General features: G+C 45.1%; 1 protein-coding gene across 2 annotated transcripts in view; it reads left to right on the forward strand.

Moving 5' to 3' along the window:
* Positions 1-23,039, forward strand: part of BTAF1 (B-TFIID TATA-box binding protein associated factor 1) — a 927,996-nt gene that overhangs the window by 791,329 nt on the left and 113,628 nt on the right. For both annotated transcript variants that reach the window (XM_069239796.1, XM_069239795.1), the window contains exon 35: positions 6,507-6,718. In XM_069239796.1, the coding sequence (XP_069095897.1) occupies positions 6,507-6,718 (212 nt within the window). The remainder of the gene's footprint in view (positions 1-6,506; positions 6,719-23,039) is intronic.

The following is a 23,039-nucleotide window of genomic DNA, read 5'->3' on the forward strand; positions in this document are numbered from 1 at the left end:
CATTTAAGATAGGATACATTGGCGGGAGTGAAAGTTTGTTTCAATGCACATTACAACCAAACCTGTCCAGTCTCCTCCTTGCATGGAGATTGAGTGTAGACAGCTTTTGACCTTCCACCCGAAGTGTGTAATGCAATCTTAGCAGCCAGGTGGGCCTCCACCAAAACAGTATAAGCCTGTTGTTGGATTAAATTTGTGGAATGGTGCACAGACAAGTCTGTTGACCCTCTTTATGCCCCTCTCTCGGAAGTCCTATTTATCCTTTCTCTGGCCCAGCAGGGCTCTGCTTTGGACACTCTCAAAGGTTATCTGTCATTTATGCTTTTTTTGTGGTTGCCTGATCAACCTTCTTTGTATAAATCCCCTATTGTAAATAGGTTCCTTAAAGGCTTTACTCCTATTTCCTCCATCACCATTCATTATGCCCCAATGGGTTTTGAATTTAGTTTTGACATTTGATGTGTACTCCTTTTGAGCCTCTCCGCTATTGTCTTTTCAGGCTTCTCATTTATTTTGAAAACACCCTTCCTTGTGGCCACTACCTCTGCCCTCAGGGTGAGCGAGCTGCAGACATTTTCATCTAAGACACCCTACCTTTCCATCCATCCTGACAGTGGTACTTCGCACTAGGGCTTCCTTTCTACCAAAAGTGATTATGCCCTTTCATGTACGCCAGTCCAACTTTGCATACTTTTTACACACCCCTGCATCCTTTTAAGAAAGAGGAGAGACTCCACCACCCGGACCCAAAAAGAGCATTGACGTTCTACCTTGATTGCACCAAAGAGTTCCGGGTGGAAAATCAGCTCTTTGTGGATTATGTGGGTGCAAAGAATGGTTGGGCAGTGCAGAAGAGAACCATCTGACTATGGGTGGTACTCTGAATTAATATTTTCTACGCACTGGCTAAGAAGCCCTGAGGGTTTGTGCTCATTCTACTAGAGCTAAAGCTGCACCCACTGTTAGCACGCAGAGATCCAGTCCTTAACATCTGTCAGGCGGCAACGTGGCCCTCTGCACACGTTTACCAAACACTACTGCCTGTACAGTTGGATCTGTAGGAGCGGACACTTTGCCTGATCGGTCCTGCAGGACTTTCAAGTATGATCTTAGTTCACAGACCCACCTCTGGCGATGGTATTGCTTGAGTATCTATTCTAAGGTAAGGAATCTGCAACTCGAGGTCTGTCAAATGGACAAGTTACTTACCTTAAGTAGAGAGATTTATTTGCGGATTTGTTACACACCCACCCATCTCTCCCGACTCTGCAAACTGATTTGTAGGAACAGGGACTCCCTTCCAGGGCCCTAGTTTTGATGCGCTAGTGCCCGGTGTTCATGGCTTTGTGCTTCTGACATGGAAAGTTGTGAAAAGAAACGGACTTCAGTTTGCCGAGGTGGCGTCTATATAGGACTCGGGCCAACATATCTGTCTGACACGGAGCCGATCAACGCTACCTAACACACAGAGGTACTGCTCGAGAAAAATCTTCAGACCGAGACTGGTGTCTTAGGGAAACTCTAAGGTAAGGAATTTGCAACTAGATATTGTCTTATACCAGATAAGGAGTTACCGAAGGTAAGTAACTTGTCTGAAAAGTAGTCAAATACGACAAAACACCTCAAATCTGAATCCAAACAATTGAAAGGACTTAGAAAATCAATAGCAGTCTTATCACATGGTTTGTCAGGCATCCCATCATCCGTAAGAGGAGATTTTCGAACATGCCAATGTTTGTCCAAAAGCAAACAAACTCTACAATTGTTGACCAGATCCCATCATTCTATCCAAACCCGGCCACCTATAATATATTTGTTAAATGGCCTTTGTAGAAGTAATGCCCAAATGACTTATGAGCTAAATCAATCATTTGTTGCCAATTTCCAGGAGGCACAACAGATTACCTCTGACAATTGTTCCTGATGCCACACTAATTTCAGTTTAAACATGACAAATCTTTAAGGTTGTAACTCACGTTTTTTCAATGAATTTATAAGACCTGCATTGATGAATGGTGCTCGTTATCTTTCAGACATTCATCAGACCATCATCTGGAGAAATAGCATAGTTTACACAATGTACAGCATCCAATGCAACAATGACACATTGGGAAACAATTATTTATCTACTTCACACTCATCCCCGCTAAGTGGAAGTCTAGATAGACAGCTCAAAAATTCATCTTCCTTGGAACATAACATACTCCTGTAGGGTAGTGATTGATCAAGGAGAAACTCTTTCGACACCATTACCGTTAATTATCTGACAGAAAACAGCTCCCAAACCAATTTCACTTACATCCACAATCACTTCAAATGTAAACTCTTTCAGATTGCAGAGCCAGAATGTGTACTGTTCAAGAAAGTCCAGAGATTTAAGCTCTAGCATACATAGAAAGTGATAAAAGCATTTGGAGATAGTCTTACCTGCCTTAGTCATATGTTATGTTTTATGTGTCTTGCCTATTTTATGTATTTTGTGTATCTTTTATATTTTTAAGGCTTTTTACACAATTAAAAGATAATGGCCAGTCAGATTACCTATGTTCAGATGCTGGCTTACTGTTGGCAACTAAACACTGTGATAAAGTGATACTATATGCCCTTTGTAAAATCGAAATAGATAACAGAGAAGAACATGAATTCACTTCAGTAGCAACAATATAGAATAATTGCTCCCCCCGCCCTTTCAGGTTCACTTGTGTGGGTCAGTGCAATTGTTCAAAGTAATCCCAGGCCTGACCTCTTTCCTTCAGGGCTGCAGATTATTGAAACAGTCTCTAGAGTGCAGTAGCCCAAGTTAAAGACTTCCAGCTTGGAAGAACCTTAACTGCCAGTCTCAGAATTACCATATTTATCAGACAGCATATTCTAAGAGTTATCTTGCACACACACGCTATCCCTGACATAAAGCTGCTATCCCAAAATGCTGGTTATGTGAGTCGAACCTTGGATTCATTTATAACCTAAAAGAAAAAACTAAATTAACTCCTACTTCTTGTCTCATAGAGACAAAAACAATGTTTTTTATGCCCAAGAACTGTTATTGTTGCAATCTGATAGACTTCTAGTTGCAGATTCCTTGCATTAGAATTTTCCCCCAGGCGTCATACTGCAACCAGAGATTTTTTTTCTTCGAGCAATACCCTTGCACGTTAGTGGGTGGCATCGGTCGACTCACCGGGCATTGTTGGCATTGTAGTCACCATTATGACATCGGCAGTAGTACATAGACGCCGCCTCTGCGCAGCGACATCTGTTCTTTTCTTTCAATGCCACATGCTGATCCAGAGAGAGCTATCCTTTGTTAATTTTTGACCGACTTAGACTCTTTTGTCGAGTTTTTGTGATTTTTGGTGCATCGAGGAGATGTCGGCTCAGCACCTCCCAGAGTTTCTGGGAGCCGGGGCGACCCCTGCCTAATTGAAAGAAGCTCATGAGGCCAAGTGCCTAATTTTTAGGCAGCATGACCCCACTACGGCGTCTTTGGGCCCAAGGGGTTCGGTGGGGGGGTTATTTCGGGTACCGCTCCAGCTACCGAAGTCTCCTCCAGGTCTGCTCTCGGATCCAGTCATATCATCAAGAGCTTCCCTGGCGCCAGTTCGATTGTGGACGCTCCCGACATTGGTGGTGCCCACCATCGATGTCGACCCAATCCTGATCCCCGACGACTGAGCCGGACGAGTGTCGGGTGATGCCTCCCCCTTCTTCAATGGGGTCTATTAACCCCAGGTTGGATTCTGACCCTTATTCTTATGGGTTCAAATTCAGGGAAGGATTGGAGGGGGTCCCTGGACCCTTATGAATACCAGGATGACCCTAACTTGGACTGGGCACAGGAGTTAGGTGAGGCCAGTGGTCTGGATACCTCTCCAGACGCTGGCATGCTGTCTCCTCCTACCGTGGCTACGGCGGAGGGAGCAACTTATTCCATGGTGGCCAGTAGGATGGCTGAGGTCCTCAGCCTTGAGCTGCCTACTGTTCAGGTCAGGTCTAATCTCCTGACGGAGGTGCTTCAACCAGGGGCTTCCACATCTGAACCTCTTTTTCCATTTAGTGAAGCCCTCACCAATGTCCTTTTGGGTACTTGGTCCAGACCCAAAACAGGGGCTCCTGTGAACAGGACAATCACACGCCGCTATCAGCCCACTCTGAACGACCCTATATTACTGTCCCAACACCCCACGCCTGAGAGCCTTGTAATCCAGGCACCCTCCTCCTTTGGTGCATTCCCTTCCGCACCTCTGGACAGGGAATCTAAAAGGCTGGATCAATTTGGGAAGATGTTTTCTTCCTCCAGTCTCGTGCTGTGGTCAGTGAACACCGCATGCCTTTTGGGGCCGTTATACTTACTCTCTGATATACGGTTGTGCAAGTTCTGCCGCAGATAACAGAGGTGGCCCATGCTATAGTATCCCAAGCTGTCACCGATGGGAGAGACACAGCAAAGTTCACTATCTGATGTGGGCTGGACACGACCAACGCTCTGGGTAGATGCGTTGCGACGACAGTGGCCTTGAGGCACCACGCCTGGTTACGTACATCTGGTTTCTCGGGATGTCCAACATACTCTTCTGGACATGCCCTTTGATGGCTCCCGTCTCTTTGGAGACCAGGTGGACCCTACACTTGAGAGGTTCAAGGACTTCCAGGCTGCAGCTCGGTCACCAAAACGGTATATACGCCTGTTGTTGGCATAAATTTGTGGCATTGCCTGCCAACAAATCTGTTTATTCCCTCTCTCTCCTCTTTCTGAGGTTTGTTTGTTCATTCTTTCTTTGGCCCAGCAGGGCTCTGCCTTGGGCACCCTTAAAGGTTATTTATCGGCTATCTCAGCCTTTATTAGGTTGCGTGATCAGCCTTCACTCTTTTAAGTCTCCTATTGTTAGTAGGTTCCTTAAGGTCCTCACCCATTTGCTTCCTCCCACTCCGTTTATCATACCTTATTGGGACCTCAATCTTTTCCTTACTTAATGTGTACTCCCCCTTGAGCCGATGAACAATTGTCTCTTACGACTCCTTACTTTCAAAACTGTTTTTCTTGTTGCCATCACTTCTGCTTGCAGACTGAGTGAACTTCAGGCTCTATCTTCTAAGCCCCCATTTTTGTCTGTGCATCCTGATAAAGTGGTGTTACGCCCTAAGGCTTCCATCTTTCCCAAAGTCGTTACACCTTTTCATGTAGGCTAGTCCATCACTTTGCCTACTTTTTACTCATCTCCACTTCCTTCTCATGAGGAGAGACTCCACTGCTTGGATCCAAAAAGGGCATTGGTGTTCTATCTCAATTGCATTAAAGATTTGCTAGTGGACGGTCAACTCTATGTTGGATATGTAGGTGCAAAGAAAGGGAAGGCAGTGCAAAAACGTACTATCTCACGATGGGTACATCTTTGCATCAAAAGTTTGCTACGCTTTGGAAAAGAAGCAACCCCCTGAGGGCTTGTGCGCTCAGTCCACCAGAGCAACTGCTTCTTCCACAATGTTAGCACACAGAGTTCCTGTCCTGGATATCTGCCAGGAAGCTACATGGGCATCCTTGCACACATTTACAAAACATTACTGCCTGGACATTCAGGTCCATAAGGACGGCTGCTTTGGTTGTTCGGTCCTGCAGGACTTTCTAGTATGGTCATGGTTCGCAGCCCACCTCAGAGGATGGCATTGCTTGGGTATCTATTCTAAGGTAAGGAATCTCCAACTAGAAGTCTATCAGATTTACAAATTACTTTCCTTCAGTAACAATATATCTGGTAGAGACATATTCTAGTTGCTGATTCTTTACCGACCCACACATCCTCCCAGCTTCCGAACTAATTTGTGGGAACAGGGCTTCCCCATTCAGGGCATTAGCTCTGATGCACCAATTTCAGTGTTCTTCGTGGCTCTGCGCTTTGGTGCGGAAATTTGTGAACTGAAACTGACGTCACTGCGCTGAGGCCGCGTCTATGTACTACTCCTGACGTAATCACTGCAACTACGATGGCAACGCCAGCGGAGTCAGACGCCACCTACTGACACACAAGGGTATTGCTCAAAGAAATTATTTCAAGATCCAGTATGACACCTGGCGGAAAAATCTAAGGTAAAGAATTTGCAACTAGAATATAATCTCTACTAGATATATCGTTACTGAAGCTAAGCAACTTGTACATCAGCCCTAATAAACACAAAGCTTTTCTGCGTTAGATGTTCTCTTATGGCTTGTTTTAGTAGCTCTGTAAAGTGTCATTCAGAAACTGGAATGTCTTAAAAATCCCTTGAAATGCTGTTGAAGCTTCACTGTGTACAGATACTGTCTTCTGTTCCAGAGTGTAGAAACTTTGCTCAGACTAGTATGCATGTGGTACTGCCATTGTTTTTGTTAGCTAGTAGCATATCCCAACGTGGGGTTAATTTCATATTAAAGTTCTTCAGATAAAGCAGTCATTTAATTATTTCTATAAAAATGTATTTATTTTTCACAGTCCTTGCAAAAGTAAAATGCAATGTACCTTCTTTCAAAGCTTCTTTTAGACTGTGGTTTAGGCAATGGTGGGACATCCGAAGGAGGTACTGAAGCGGTAGTGGCACAACACAGATTACTAATCTTCTGCCAACTGAAAAGCATGCTGGATATTGTTGAACATGATCTCCTGAAGCCTCACTTGCCATCTGTCACATACTTGCGTTTAGATGGGAGCATACCTGCTGGTCAGAGGCAATCTATTGTGTCACGGTAAGGGTGCTTTTATTATAATAATGTATATTTTAAGGTAGAATTTTAAGAAGATATTTTCTACTGAATTGGATATCTTTTTTCCACATTCTTAAAAGTAACTGTTAGGGCACTGGTTAGGTAATGGTAGCTTAACAGTTTAAAAATCTTCCTAATTTACTTTAGTTAGGACTGTAAAATCTGTTAGTATTTTTATCTAGCTGTAAAAGTTCCCAGGATTTTTATCTAGCTGTAAAAGTTCCCAACTTTAGTACAGTGACTACCTCAGAGGGCATGGATAAAGAGTTCCACCTTACTCCTTACCTCCAGCTTTCTCATAAGGAGTTAAGAGTCCTCTTCAAAGGGTACAAAATTAACAGGCTCAAACCCTACCACTGTAAAGCTCCAGAAGCTGTTGTCACAGTATAAGAAGGACCATCCTACTGATGGGACCACCAGCCCTGATTACCAGGGCAGATTGAGTTAGGAGGAGGAGCCTCAAAAGAGGAACTTGTACCCCACAGATGTCTAGAGCACCTCCTTCTAGTGAGTATGGCTCGGGTCCCTCAAGGTTCAGAGAAGAACATTGAAGGTGAAATTTATTTCAGAGCGATTAGCTCGAAGGATTTCCCTGGAGGACAGAATACTGGCCATAGAAAGGGAAAGAGCAGAGAAGGGTTTAGCACCTACGAATGGTGGTAGCAACTTTATATCTTAGGACCGAGTAGGACTCTCTGACCCTAAAATCCCTAAAGGGATTGTCCCCAAATATGAGTATGGTGATGATACCACCAAGTGATTCACAGTCTTTGAGATGGCCTGTTTCCAGAGAGCTTAGCAAACAGCACTGGGGCTCTTGCCTTTGGGAAATGTTCTCGGGAAAGTACAGGAATAGACTCCTGACACTGAATGAGGCAGATGCAAGGTCATAGGACCTCATGAAGGACACCCTGATAGAGGGATTTGGACTCACTCCTGAGGAGTACAAAATCAAATTCAGGGAGGCTTAAAAACGCACAGACAGTCCTGGGTAGATTTTGTAGACTTTTCAGTAAAGACGCTAGGTGGTTGGTTAAAAGGTAACAGTGTGCATGATTATGAAGGGCTTTACAATTTATTGATGAAAGACCTTCTGTTGAGTGTAAGAAGCTGGCTCTGTTTATACTATGTCAAAGTGAGATATAGTGTGCACATAGTCCAGGGATTCCCCAGAGGCTTAACAGAGGCCAAAGTAGATAATACTAATGCTCTATTTTGAGGTAATGTGGTTGAGCAGTTAGGCTTATCAGAGGGTAGTGCTAAGCATTTGTTGTACACACACAGAAATTGAAGAAGCACACACTCAATGGTTTAACTCCAGACCAATGATTTTTATATTGCAAAAATATATTTTCTTAGTTTCTTTTTAGAACAACAAGATTCAAGTTGCAGAGAAGTACCTTAAAAGTTTCATATTTCACACAGGTATCAACAGTACTTTGTTTGAAATAGGTAAGTAATACCGTTTTGGAATTATTGGCAAAAAGCTATTTTAAAAATGGGCACGCTGCATTTTTCAAACAGTTACAGGGGAAGAAAAGTTAGATCTGTTTACAGGTAAGTACAACACTTACAGCCTCAGACTCTGGGTTTTAGGAAGTCCACCAGTTGGGGTTCAAGTTAACCCCAAACACCCACCACCAGCAACACGGGCCGGCTGGGTGCAGAGGTCAAAGTTGAGCAAATTTAACGTGGGCTCATATGGAGACATGGGGTACTCTGAATACGGTCAGCCAGCAGGTAAGTTCCCGTGACTTGGAGTACAGACCGGGGTATTAGAAGAGCACTGAAGGGGCCACAAGAAGGCACCAAACACACACCCTGAGCGGCACAGGGGCGGCTGGGTGCAGGGTGGAAACAGGACATCGGGTTTACAATGCCGGCCTCTGAGGAGACCCCAGGGGGTCACTCAGAGGCTGCAGGCGCGGTCTAGGGCACACCACCGGTCTGATAGGAAGGAGGACTGCCTGCTGAATGTTGAGGCACCGGGGGTCGGTTTATCGAAGGCCTGGGGGATGCGGGTGCAGTGTGCCTTCAGGCATCTGATATCTCCTCTGGAGTTTCGTGGTTAGAGGGGTCCTCGGGATTCCCTCTGCAAGTGTTGTTGTGGAGGGGTGGAGAGGTCAACCCAGGGTGGGCACTTGCTCGGAATCGCCTGAGGACCCTCTCTTGCTGGGTGGACCACCTGGACATGGGCCAATGCATCGCTGGTCTTTTTGCAGGTTCTTTGAAGCAGAGACAGGCTGGTAGGGCTGGGGCCAAAGCAATTGTCTTCCTTCTTCTCTGCTGGGGTTTCAGCTTAGCAGTCCTTCTTGTAGGTTGCCAGGAATCTGGTGAGTTTGGTTCAGGGAAGCCCTTGAATACAAGATTTAGGGGTGTTACAGGGGTCAGAGGGCAGTAGCCAATGGCTACTGTCCCTGAGGGTGGCTACACCCTCCTTGTGTCCACTCCCTTTGGGGAGGGGGGCAAATTCCTATCCCTATTGGTCCCTGTCCTCCCAAAAATATGGAGGATTCTGCAGAGAGGGGGGTCACCTCAGCCCTGGACACCTTAGAAGTGGTCTCAGGTGAAGTGGTCACTCCTCCTTGTTTTTCTTGAGTTTTCCACTGAACTGGCTGCCAAAAGTGGGGGCTTATCCAGGGGGGCGGGCATCTCCAGGGGCTGGAGTGCCCTGGGGGCATTGTAACACTAGGCCTGAGCCTTTGAGGCTCACCACCAGGTGTTAGTTCCTGCAGGGGGGAGGTGAAAAGCACCTCCACCCAGAGCAGGCTTTGTTTCTAACCTCAGAGCACAAAGGCCCTCACCCTTTGGGTGTCAGAAACTCATCTGCTAGTGGCAGGCTCGCACAGACCAGTCAGTCCTACACTAGAGGATTGGGTATAATACAGGGGGCATCTCTTAAGATGCCCTCTATGTGTATTGTTTAATAAATATCACACTGGCATCAGTGGGGGTGTATTGTGCTGAGAAGTTTGATACCAAACTTCCCAGTATTCAGTGTAGCCTTTATGGAACTGTGGCGCTAGTAATGACAAACTCCCAGATCATATACTTAATATGGCCACACTGCACTTACAATGTCTAAGAATGGACTTAGATACTGTAGGGGCATATTGCTCATGCAGCTAAGCCCTCACATGTGGTATAGGGCACCCTCCCTTGAGGCTTTAAGGCCTGCTAGAGGGGTGTCTTACCTATGCTACAGTCCGTGTTTTGTGGGCATGACAACCTGAAGGGGATGCCATGTCGACTTTGCCTTTTTTTCACCCACCAACACACACAATCTGCAATGGCAGTGTGCATGTTACCTGCTAACCAGGCCCCAGCACCAGTGTTCTTTCTCTAAGAATGTACCCTTGTTTCCACAATTGGCACACCTCTGGCACACAGATAAGTCCCTTGTAAAAGGTACCAGTGATACCAAGGGCCCTGTGACCAGGGAGGGTCCCTAAGGGCTGCAACACGTGTTGTGCCACCCTAAGGTAACATGCACACTGCCATTGCAGATTGTGTGTGTTGGTGTGGGAAAAAAAGGCAAAGTCGACACGGCATCCCCTTCAGGTTGTCATGCCCACAAAACACTGACTGTAGCATAGGTAAGACATCCCTCTAGCAGGCCTTACAGCCTCAAGGGAGGGTGCCCTATACCACATGTGAGGGCATAGCTGCATGAGCAATATGCCCCTTACTTTGAAAATATCATTCAAGTCTGTTTTAGTACACTGTCAGTTTAAAAAAAAAAATGTAAGACTTTCTCCCCCCTGCTTTCCAAAATGCAAACAATCGTTTTTTTCCAGTTTCTGGACTCCATGGATCAGGGGAGTAGTTAATCTGTAAAAACATCCAAGAAAAATAGAAAAATAACACCAACATCGATAGGTTTGAGAAGGGAGACTAAGTAAATTCTGCATTTTTTTGTTTTTAAGGTGTTAAAAAAAAGGGGGGCTATTAAATAAATACTGAAAGTTTAAACTGGAGGTTGCATAGCAGTGCAAAGGGTGGACAGGTTGGAGAGGGCACACAAGGCTGAGTGGGCAGCAGGGAGACTTCTGCTTACGCAAAGAAGCGAGCCTCCTCTCTGAATGAGGTGCAAAGAGCCTGCTGCTTGCATGGGATGAAATGGTCTTCTGCTTGTACAATGCAGCACCCTTCAACTTAGGGAAAAAGCAAATACTTTCCTCCAGCTCGTTAGCTGTCCCTAGGTTTGGGACATGACTGTTCCTATCCCATGTTCAGAGCCATCAGTCTGCACTATGAACTGCTTCGCATAATCTGGAGCCTTGAGAACACATTTCTTCCTTCAGAGTGTCAAGTCATTTGACAGCTCACTGCCTAGTTTACTTTCTTTGGCACTTCTTGGAGATCAATTCTGTGAGGGGTGCCACAAAAGTACCATAGTCCTTCACAAACCTCTCGTAGTACCCATGTAAGCCAAGCAATGTCCTGACTTGGGTCTGGGTGGTTGGAGTTTCCCCAGCCCAGAATTGTCTGGATCTTGGGTTGGATGGATGTGCATCAAAACCAGAGCACAAAACAAAGCACAGGTTGAAATAGAGTTGGAATCTGGAATAATGGCCCAACCTATCAAGAGAAAGGGCAAGAAGACTAGGGGACCAGCTTTAAAACAGATACCAGCGCATGTTCCATCTTAACAGGGAGAAAACCTGTCAGCCCCAGAGGGAACTGAGCCCCAGGTGCTTGGGCCTTACACAGCAGAGCTTTTGGGCCCAGCAGGGGGCCTTCTAGCGAGCATTTGTGCAGAGGACAGAGGACCCGTGCCACTCTTGAAGGCCTGAAACACAAAGCTGTTGATCAGGAAAAAGGAGAACTCCTTGGCTTCCACAAGACCTATTGGGAGGAGGGACTCCTTTTCACAAAGGCCAGAGACCCCAAACCTGATGCCTCTAGGATAGTGGTAGTGCCTCAGCATTTTAGAGAGCTTCTCCCCACTTTGGCCCATGATATCCCCCTAGCTGGGCATCTTGGCCAGGCAAAAACATGGAGTAGGTTGGTGAACGACTTCTACTGGCAAGGTATGTCCCAGAAGGTGAAGGAGTTTTGTACCTCTTGTATCTCCTGTCAAGACAGGTGACCACCCAAAGGCCCCCTTAATTCCAGTGGTTGGGGGTTCCATTTGAAAGGGTAAGGATTAACATTGTCAGTCCCTTTGACTCTCCAAATGCATCAGGGAACTGATTCATATTTGCTGTACTTGATCATGCAACTAGATGTACTGAAGTATTTCCCCTGAGGACTACTACTGCCCGTGCAGTAGCTAGGACCCTCAGGAGCTGGTGTGAAAGGTACAAACCTCATGTATGGCTATCTGAAACGCATGTGGGCTGAATGTGGTGTGACCTTTAAGTTCACTATCCCATACCACCTACAAACCAATGGCCTTGTGGAGAGATTCAACAAGACATTGAAAAGCATGATTGCTGGACCCCATGAGAAACTCAGGAAATGGGATGTCTTACTTCCATGCCTGCTTTTTGCATATAGGGAAGTGCCACAAAAGGGAGTAGGATTTTCCCCCTTTTAACTTCTGTTTGGGCATCCTGTAAGGGGACCACTTTGTCTTGTGAAGGAGGGATGAGCGAGACCTCTGAGAATCTAAGCAGGATATTGTGGACTAAGTACTTGGCCTTTGCTCCTGAAAGGCTGAGTACACGGAAAAGACATCTAAAATCCTAGAGGCCATCCAAGGGCTCCAGAATCTCTGGTGTGACCAAAAGGCTGCACTGGTGGAGTTTCAAGCAGAAGGTATGGGTTTTGGAGCCTCTGGCTCCTAGTCCCTACAGGATAAATGAAGTGGACCCTACCCTATCTTAGAGAGAAAAGGAAACTCACCTACTTGCTGGACTTTGGCTCTTGCAGAAACCTCAAAAGGGTTATCCATGTCAATCGCCTTAAACCCCTATTACTACAGAGCTTAAATGATCATGATCACTGCTGAGGGACAGGAAGCAGAGAGTGAACCTCTCCCTGATCCTTTCTCCAGTAACCACAAAGATGGCTCAGTTGAAGGAGTGATCTTTTCAGACACCTTCACTAACCAACAGCAGACTGACTGAAAGCAAGTCTTGCATCAGTATGCTGAACTCTTCTTTAACCCTGGTCAGGCTACCTGGTGTACATATGATTTGGATACTGGGGATAGCTTGCCTGTCGAGAATAAAAATCTATAGACAGTCTGATCATGTCAGAGAGCATTCAAGCAGAAGTAAGCAAGATGTGAAAATTAGGAGTCATTGAGCACGCTGAGAGCCCCTGGGCCAGCTCAGTTGATTAACTCCTGTAGCCTCATTCCCCAGGTGGAAAGAAAGAAATGAGATTTTGTGTGGATTAAAGGGGTCTAAATACTGTGACCAAAACAGATGCCCACCCAATTACTAGGGCTGATGAACTAATTGACAGGCTAGGGGCAGCCAAATATCTCAGTACTTTCAATCTCACATAAGGGTACTGGCAGATAGATCTGATCCCCTGGAGCAATGGAGACATCATCATTCTCTACTCCTGATGGGCATTAGCAGTTTACTGTTATGCCCTTTGGATTGAAGAATGCCCCTGCCCCCTTTCAACGGTTGGTGAATAAAGTCCTTGCTGGGTTAAGAGTTTAGTGCAGCATATCTTGATGATATTGCTGTCTTTAGCTCTACCTGGTAGGATCACTTGATCCACCTTGGAAAGGTTCTAGTGGCTCTGAGAAGTGCTGGCCTCACTTTCAAGACAATCAAATGCCAGATAGAGGAAGGTCGGGTCGTATACGTGGGACACCTTTTAGTTGGAGGCCAAGTTCAACCACTACAACCCAAGATCCAGACAATTCTGGGCTGGGGAAACTCCAACCACCCAGACCCAAGTCAGGACATTGCTTGGCTTAACTGGGTGCTACAAGAGGTTTGTGAAGGACTATGGTACTTTTGTGGCACCCCTCACAGAATTGATCTCCAAGAAGTGCCAAAGAAAGTAAACTAGGCAGTGAGCTGTCAAATGACTTGACACTCTGAAGGAAGCAATGTGTTCTCAAGGCTCCAGATTATGCGAAGCAGTTCATAGTGCAGACTGATGGCTCTGAACATGGGATAGGAACAGTCCTGTCCCAAACCTAGGGACAGCTAAAGAGCTGGAGGAAAGTATTTGCTTTTTCCCTAAGTTGAAGGGTGCTGCATTGTACAAGCAGAAGACCATTTCATCCCATGCAAGTAGCAAGCTCTTTGCACCTCATTCAGAGAGGAGGCTCGCTTTGTGTAAGCAGAAGTCTCCCTGCTGCCCACTCAGGCTTGTGTGCCCTCTCCAACCTGTCCACCCTTTGCACTGCTATACAACCGCCAGTTTAAACTTTCAGTATTTTTTATTTACTAGCCCCCCCTTTTTTTTAACACCTTAAAAACAAAAAAATGCAGAATTTACTTAGTCTCCCTTCTCAAACCTATCGATGTTGGTGTTATTTTTCTATTTTTCTTGGATGTTTTTACAGATTGACTACTCCCCTGATCCATGGAGTCCAGAAACTGGAAAAAACGATTGTTTGCATTTTGGAAAGCAGGGGGGAGAAGGTCTTAAATATTTTTTTAAACTGACAGTGTTTTAAAACAGACTTGAATTATATTTTCAAAGTAAAATCTAGCACGTGTCCCCCCAGAGGGTGTGGCAGAAATACTTTGTGGTGAAAATGTGGCATAGGTTTAAAATTTTAAGCCTTAATCCCATGAAAGGCCATAGGAAATTGCATGCCTTGCAGTTCCTTCTGGTAGGCTTTCATTCTGAGATTTGTTTAGAACTTGCAGTTGCATCTGCTCTCTGGAGGTAAAGCATTCTAGATCACTCACCCCATTTCTAACCAAAAAGGAGTAAGTAGCAACATAACAAAGAGATAAGGCCATTTGCTGGTTGGTCCCCAACCTATGTCATCTGGTGGTTGCAGTACACATATAGAATCGGTGCAGGATTCCCATTCCCACTCGTTCTGCAAACCAGCATCTGTAAGTCCTTATGTCTCTATCACACAGATCCAGCCAAAGGTGCTAAGTCATAGGTGCCAAATTGCCTGTTATTCTAAATTGCTTATCTGTCCTCAATAGTAGGAATGGAGGTGTTGCTCATTTTGCTATACTTCACAATAAAATGGTAGCTTGACCAAGCATTTGAGTCTTGCTGTACATTTGAGCACAGTTAGAATAAAATACCAGAATTAGACTGCTTCAAGGTCAATGAGAAAGATTTGGCTTTATTAGCAAGCATAAAATAGGCCAGATATAAATAAAAACCATCACTAACTTCCCAGCACCTTCAGAAGCAGCCTTATGAGCCCAAACATGAACCAGCACTTGAACGTTAATAACTTTTTATTGATAATTCTTCAGAGCACAATGTTAGTCTGTGACCTGCTCTTGAAGATTTTTCAACTCTAGCTCTGTGTCCTCGCTAAATGGCTTTCTTTCGAAAATGTAGTGAAAGTCACTGGTTGTCAAACAGTACCAATCGACAAACGTTTGGTAGCAGCTGTGAGCTATTTGGAAATTTAAACACACTTTGACAAAGCTGGTAGACTTGGACTTAATGTGGTACTGCATGTAGCATTAGCACATTATAACGAGAAGCACAGTATTAAGCCAGCAGGTGAGACAGAGGACTATAGTTGTAAAGTAGTCGCTCACACAGTTCACTGAAGCACTTGTTGTGGAGTCGGAGGCCATTTGTATTAGGTGATGCCCAGCTCCCTCAATCAGCCTCCGGTAAAGCAATGTGCAGAATATGTCAGAGGACTCAACAGGTGAGCAAGTGTGCTAGACAGAATCACTGCTTATTCACTTTTGATTCTTTGACCATTGTCTTGGCTGAATAGAAGTGATTGTCTCTGTGTTTTGATCCAGTGGGAGTCCTTTTAGTTTTGGGATTGGTGGTTCTTTAAGTACATCCTTCATGCCTGTTTTTTCAGCTTCGTCTTTCCTTTCATCTTCTGGTATTGTTAGGTTTCTGAGCAATGGACTAGCTCCTTCTGCATGAATGGCACAGGAGCTTCATGCCATTCTTCTGGCCCTTAAACTTTCTTTCTAGCTTCAGGGCAGCTGTAGACAGGTGAAAGTGATACTTTCAAACTATCCGTCCATCTGTTCTTTAGGGTTTTTATCAGAACTTGAGCACTTGTGCTATAATGTTGGTATTTAGAAGTGCAGGGGAAAGTACTGCCCAATATACAGTTGATTCGTGCCTTGTTCACATCCACAATACCTGTCCATCGGGAACTCTGACTTCTATTTAGGTATCACTGCTTGGAGAGGAGGACAGTTGAAGCATAGGCGAAAGTGTAAGTTTGTCGGTCTTAAGAAACCCGACCCTGACATCTTCAAAGCAAGGTGGGGACTTCCTCAGGAAGCTGCTTAGAGCTGTTGGGAAAGATTTGACTTGCGTGTAGGTTCTAGGCTCAAACCCCACACTTGAATAAGGGTCAAGTGTGTATACCCTAATTTAACCCATGTTACAGAGACAGCAGAAATACACCCCATTTGCACACCAATTCTTTAATTCTGTATGTGGCCCAGCAAGAACAGATTTTATTAATTCTTTTGGAAGGACTTGGCTGGCTCCTTCACAATAAGGAGGACTTATTTAGTGAGCAGAATGGTTGTTTTGCATTCCTGTCCACAATACCAGTTTCTTACGACAAAGGTGCTCACTTGGCCAGCAATTCTGTACCACAACTCCCAGGTTTGACTGCCTGTCACATCTATTGTGTTTTTTGACTGAACATTAATTTCTTAGTTCACTGGAGATGGTCCATGATAGTGTCTGACATTTGACTACAGGGTCTGTGGCTGTGGGGGAAACATGGGTGCATCCTCCAGACCAGCGTATTTTGATACTAGTGGTTGCTGTTATTTTGAGGCATAGTCCTTTAGAAAATTGGGTTTTCTTTGTTGCAGTACCGCCTCCTCTTTTTTGCCTCCTTTTGAGCTGCTAGATGCTGGTATTTCAACCTTGACAGTGCACTGAGTCCTGCTAACCAGACCTCGGTGCCAGTGCTCTCTCTAAAACAAGATATTGTCTAATTGGAACCCAACTGGCATGGACTTTAGTACCCTTGTAAATCCCTTGAGGATGGTACGCCTGGTACGTAGGGCATCAGTACTAAAGATGGTCCGTAAGGGCTGCAGCATACATTATGCCACCTAAGGGACCCACACACAAATTACACACAGACTGCCATTGCAGGCTGCATGAAATAGTGCTAACCATGCATTACACACTTGTGCCATTCCAAAGACACGGCACGGGCAATATGTAAGTCATCACTACAGCAGGCCTTGGGGCCCTAAAGCAAGGGGCATTATAGCACACAAGGATATATGTGCATGAGCAGATATGCCCCTGTAATGTCTGCTACCATTGCTAGAGATTACAAGTGAGCAGAGAAGCCATCTCAAGGTATGTACTTGGCACCAGTCAAAACGAGTTACAGGCTACATAATGGCTCAACTGACACCTATGGTGTTTGGTATCAACTTCCTTGACTTAATACATCTGTACTGATGCCAGTATTAGATGTATTATGATATGCACCCCTGAAGCCTTACTAGTCCTCTACTGTGCTGGCTGACTGTGCCAAGCATGCCACCAGAGATGCATTTCTGACCCCTTGTAGATGAGATCCCATGCTCTCAGGAGGTCAGGAACAATGCCTGCTCTGGCAGGAGGTTTTATCACCTCCTCCAGCAGGATGGCTATTAAATCAGCACATCAAGGCCAGAGGCTTGATAGCCTTGGATGCTTTTGATATGGGACCCTGGCTTCCTCCAGACCTGGAGAATGCCACCCCCGCCCTGAGGCCTATCTGGCACTAGGAAAGGCTGGAAATTAGTTAGGAGTGTTTTACACAGTCAGGCTAGTCACACTCCTAGGATGGGCTACCTGAAGTGAACACGAAAAATAATTCCACTATCTTTTGTGTTTTGTGAAATTAGGAACTCTGAGACAGAGTTATGCCCACTCCTTGCAGGAAGTGGTCATATAGGGGGTGTAGTGACCCCAGAGGTAAGTAGCTCCTTGGCTACTACCTTACACTCCCTTCAACACCCTTAAATTGAGTTTTTAGGTGGCACCCTGACACCAGGAAAGCAGATAAAGTCAAGACTTCGACTACTGGGAACGAGGAAGTAAGAAGGACCAAGAGAGCGAGAACTGAAGACCTGCATCACAGATTGGCATCAAACTCTTTCAGGTTGACAGCCGCTGGGACTGACTTCACAAACAGCTAGAGAACTTCACCAAACCCTTGGGGAACTGCCTAGCAGCCCAACAACCAGGAAAGATCTCCCTTGGAGTAGAGGAGCTACTCCCCTGCATCAGCATGCACCGAAAGCAGTTGTCCGGTCCACTGTGTTGCTGCCCATAGGGTCCACTGAGGGAGAAACCTGCCTGAAAGAGGTCATCAAAGTTCTAGGAGGTCAGGCCTGTCTCCACTGGGAATCTCAAGATGCTGACCCCTCCAGGAGCCCCACAGCACCAATACCCTGGGTACTGGTGTAGTTGCAGGAGCCAAAGCTGGTTGTGTACAGTCCGGACACCAACACTGAGGAAGACAGGCCTGCATGTCGAGGGACCTCAGGGACAGTGAGACGCAAGTTGCGTGGTCCAGCTGTCCTGTTTGCCCCTCTTCTGCTGAACCAACAGTGGGAGTCTGACCATCATGACCTGCCGGCCAAAACACCTATGCACCCTAGTGCCCCAGCCAGAGTTCACAGGAACCAACAGTGCCTACGTTGTCCAGAGACCCTTAAGAGCTGAGCCGCCCCCCTTTAAGGGTCGGTTGGACTGGCCTCCCAGTCTTTGCTTGCAGCCTCTTTTTACAGGTACTGTTCCCCATGGACTGTAACAGGTAGCGTTTGAGGCTACCGCTTCAAGAAGCATCACTGCACCCGGATGCCCGTGGGCAGACAAAAGTGACCTTTTGGTGCTGTCTTGAACCTTGGGCCCCTACTTACCTTAAGTCCCGAAGAACAGCCCTGTAAGACAGTTGTAAGTGCCCCTATAAAGTGAATGTTTCTTCCATAGGATAACCGTACCACGTTTGTATTTTCATGTAAAAATCTAACTCCGAAAGTACTTACCAGATTCCAATGATCTTAGGGGGTTATTCTAACTTTGGAGGAGGTGTTAATCCGTCCCAAAAGTGATGGAAAAGTGACGGATTTACCACCAGCCGTATTACGAGTCCATTATATCCTATGGAACTCGTAATACGGCTGGTGGTATATCCGTCACTTTACCGTCACTTTTGGGACGGATTAACACTCCTCCAAAGTTAGAATAACCCCCTTAGTGTCTAAAAATACATAAAAATCAGTTATTTTTATAAATTAGAGTCGGATTTCTTCTTTGAGTGTGTCTAGCTTACGGACTCTGTGTGCAATGAATGCCTAACGCTCCCCTCTGGTTAGCCTAAACTGCTCAACCACCCTGCTACAAAAATAGAGCACTTGAGATTATTGAAGAAAGACTCTTTAAATCAATAAAGGTTGTCTGGACTATTTGCATAGTGTACCTCCTTTTAGGTGCACTACATAAATAGCCAGCTTCCTACAAGTTCTTTCTTTTTTATCCCCTTAATGAAAGGTGGCACTGCTGTTCCACGCCAAGCAAATCTGCCCAGTTCCTATAACTTCATTATTACTCCTTGGTCCCTTTAATGTCCCAAAAGAGAAGGAACTGGACTGGAGACAATTGTGTTGTGTGATTTTTCTGAGTACAGGTCATGTTGTATGCATGGTAAACCATGTGCAGTGTGAATGGTATCATAAGTTCAAAACTGGGGATACAGTTGGACTGGTTAATTTTATTCTTCTTCTAGACTTGACCATCTGTATGCTGCTTTACCCTGTGAGTGTTGGGTAGAAATATGCGTCTGCTAACCTTTGAGCTACTCTCTGAACACCTAGCGATTATACGTCTTTAGCAGAGTGAGTCTGCAGAATATGGAATCAATCCCCACCCCTCGAAGCCGCCAGTCTCATGCGTTTCCAGTAAACCCAAAGAAGGTGGAAGTCTGGAAAGATGCATTCTGGCCCGAGTAAAATAGAGCTCTGAGTTGAAGAAAACTTGGGGTCTGGATGCAAACATTAAATACAGACCCAGCATGTGCTGCTCCGGCGCAACCACATGCAGTAACGCTATGAATTAATCCAGCGACTGTACATTCAATCATGGGTAAAGTACCTGCCAAACGAGAAGAGATTCCGTTTTGGTTAGCTCGAAAAATAAATGCACTGGAAGCAGTATTTCCTGGAAGCAGTATTTCCCCTCCGGATAAGCATAGAAGATTAACTATGTGCTTCCCATTTGTAATGGTTCCCACAATAGATAACTACAATACTTGGGGCACAGTATTTGCCACGTTCTATACTACCGCACATGGTACACCAACACTTGTCAATTTACCGGAAGTGTTGAAACAAATTCAAGATGAATACGGAGCTGCCCCTGCCCTGGAATTGGGGATGCAACTAGTGGGCAATTTTTACACTGTATCTTCAATAATATTAAGTAACCTTAAAGGGGAAGAAGTTGCACTAGCGGTGCGCTTGCAGCTCCAGGACGTTCCTTCACAGGATCAAGAACGTGAGCTGCCAAAGATTATTGTGGCAACCTACTCTAGCATTGGTCGAGATAGTCTGGGAGCCAGACTTAGAAAACCACAGTTACAGGGTAAATCTAATAAAGATTCTACCAAGCAAGCTCCTGCGGGTACTAAGAAACGCTGGGATAAAAAACCAACAAACACCTAAAAAAGAAAGGGGAGAATATCCGCATATGCAGACCCCACAGAATAGATTTAATCTCAGAAATGGAGATAATATAAAAATGCCTGACAGATATCAGTATACTGATACACGCCAATCTCGTTCCTTTGAGGACTCACCGGAAAAACCCAGTGAGAGGTGGGCGGTCAGAGCGAAGAACTGAGTACGTGAAACAGACCGGAATCACAACGCTCAACAGAAGTTTCTGTTAAAGAAGAGAAACTTCCCCAATTTAAAAAGAAAAAAGTGGCAGCAGTTGCAGTTCGTCATGCTGCTCAAGAAGAGGGCTCTATTGAAGAATAAGAAGTGGGCATTAGCGCTATTACACAGCGCTGCAGAGGTCACAATAGTTTGCCGGAATCTTCAAGAGCATCTGGAGGTGAAAGCAGTTGATGACTTCTTACAAGTTGGAGCTGCGGACATTTGTGTCTCCATGCCTGATAGGGTGTACAAAGTAACATTACAGTGAGAGGGCGACATTGAACGCATAATCGACGCAATCTTTTGGGACAGCGTCATAAATATATATGATATTCTACTGGCCGAAAGGGATTGGTCACCTTAATTTGTCCGTACTTGCCCATATTGGGAAGATGTTATCAAACCTTCTTTGTCGCCCATTGTTCACGATGAGCTCACAGAATCCTACGCCATCGATTGGACTTTGGTGCAGGCACCCACATTATATCGCAACCACGCAAGGTGGGATAAAGATTCCCCCTATCATGTAATTCCTATTAAAAATCAGCCTCAACTACAGTATCCAATAAAACATGATGCTAAAACACCCGTGAGGGAAATCCTCACAACTGGAATACCAGGGCGTAATTGAACCCTGTGTTTCATCAATGAATAATCCCTTAGTCCCAGTAGCTAACCCAGACCATTTGTACAGAATAGTATTAGACTACAGACATTTAAATAGTCATACACGCACATACACTATACAAAACTCACAGCACTCATGAACAACATAATGCACAAAAAGTACAAAACACTGGATATTTCCAATGGTTTCTCCTGCCAAAATATAGCACCTGAGAGTAGAGACTTAACAAATTTCAACGCACTAGGCTCCCAGAAAAGTCTGTTTACCCCAGGGGTACAAAAACAATCCTGGACTGTTTGCGGCTCATGTGACTTCAGTATTGCACGACATTTACCCTAAAGAATTGTCCTATGTAGATGATACTTATCTCATGGATGATGAATTACTGCAACATCCAAGATGGGTAGCCCGCTTTGTTGTGGGATTTGCAGACTTTGGCTATAAATTCAATTTGAAAAAAACAAAAATAGCCTTCCTTAGTGCCTTGTGTCTGGGATATGAATTATCAAGTGAAGGAAAGAGCCTAGCGCCACAATTCTTGGAAAACTTTGTGCAGTTACAACCTCCACATACAATTAAACTCCAATCCCTATTGGGATTCCTAAATTTTGGCAGAATTTACATTCCAGATTACGCATCACGCATAAAACCTTAATATGACTTAAAACGTCCTGCCTATTCCAGTAAATTCTGGACAGTCAAACACACATGCATTCTCAGAGCGTTGCAAACAGACATGCTTACAGCACAACACTTACACACAAGGGACAAAAAACTTCTGGTCATCAGAGTAATTGCTGGTGCCATTGGTTTCACCTATGTAACTTTCAATGAGAATGAGACAGTCCCAATAGCATACAAATCACATTTGTATTCAGCAGCAGAACAATGCTTTGCTCCCACTGAGAAAATTCTCACTGCTGTTCAGATGGCTGTCATTAAAGAAAGACCACTGGCCTAGGGGAAACACTTTGTCGTACCCTCAATTCCAGCCCTTGAGGCGGTTACCAAAGCCAGCGTTCCAAACGCTAAAGCATTACATCCACATTGGATTCAATGGGCAAATTCTTTGACAGTCACTGATGTTGACTACATTTTTGACCCAAACGTACAAACACAAGAATTCTTGCAATATGAACTAGAATACCCAGTTCTGGCAAATACACTGCCTATTGATCAATAGCAGTCATGTACATCGATGGCTCAGCACAACCTGCAATAGGCACAAAGCATCAATACGCCACTGCTTGCACAGTATTAGAGGCTACATGGAGGATAATACATTTTGTCCCCAGTATACATTCATGCAAACCCTAGGGGATTGCACTGCACAACGTGTAGAGCTAACTGCTCTGGTGATGACACTGGAACATACGGATGTTGCACAGCTAACACTGATTGTCTGATTTGTATTATTGTGTCCAGTCCTTCATTGAATAACTGCATTACTGGCACCAGAATGGGTTCAGAGATTTTAAAGTCAACACCATTAACCACAGACTTCTGTGGGGGAAAGTAGCGGATCTGAAGGAAACGCTACCAAACGTCTATGTTGTACATACACTTGGACACCAGCACGTTGGAATACATGTTGCTGGAAATACACTGGCTTATGAAGCAGCCAAATCAGCAGTAGCTACGGCTTCTGTTGCTGCAGTAACTCGTTCTGAAA

The sequence above is a fragment of the Pleurodeles waltl genome, chromosome 6 (genome assembly GCF_031143425.1).
Source record: "Pleurodeles waltl isolate 20211129_DDA chromosome 6, aPleWal1.hap1.20221129, whole genome shotgun sequence".
Lineage (NCBI taxonomy): Eukaryota > Metazoa > Chordata > Amphibia > Caudata > Salamandridae > Pleurodeles > Pleurodeles waltl.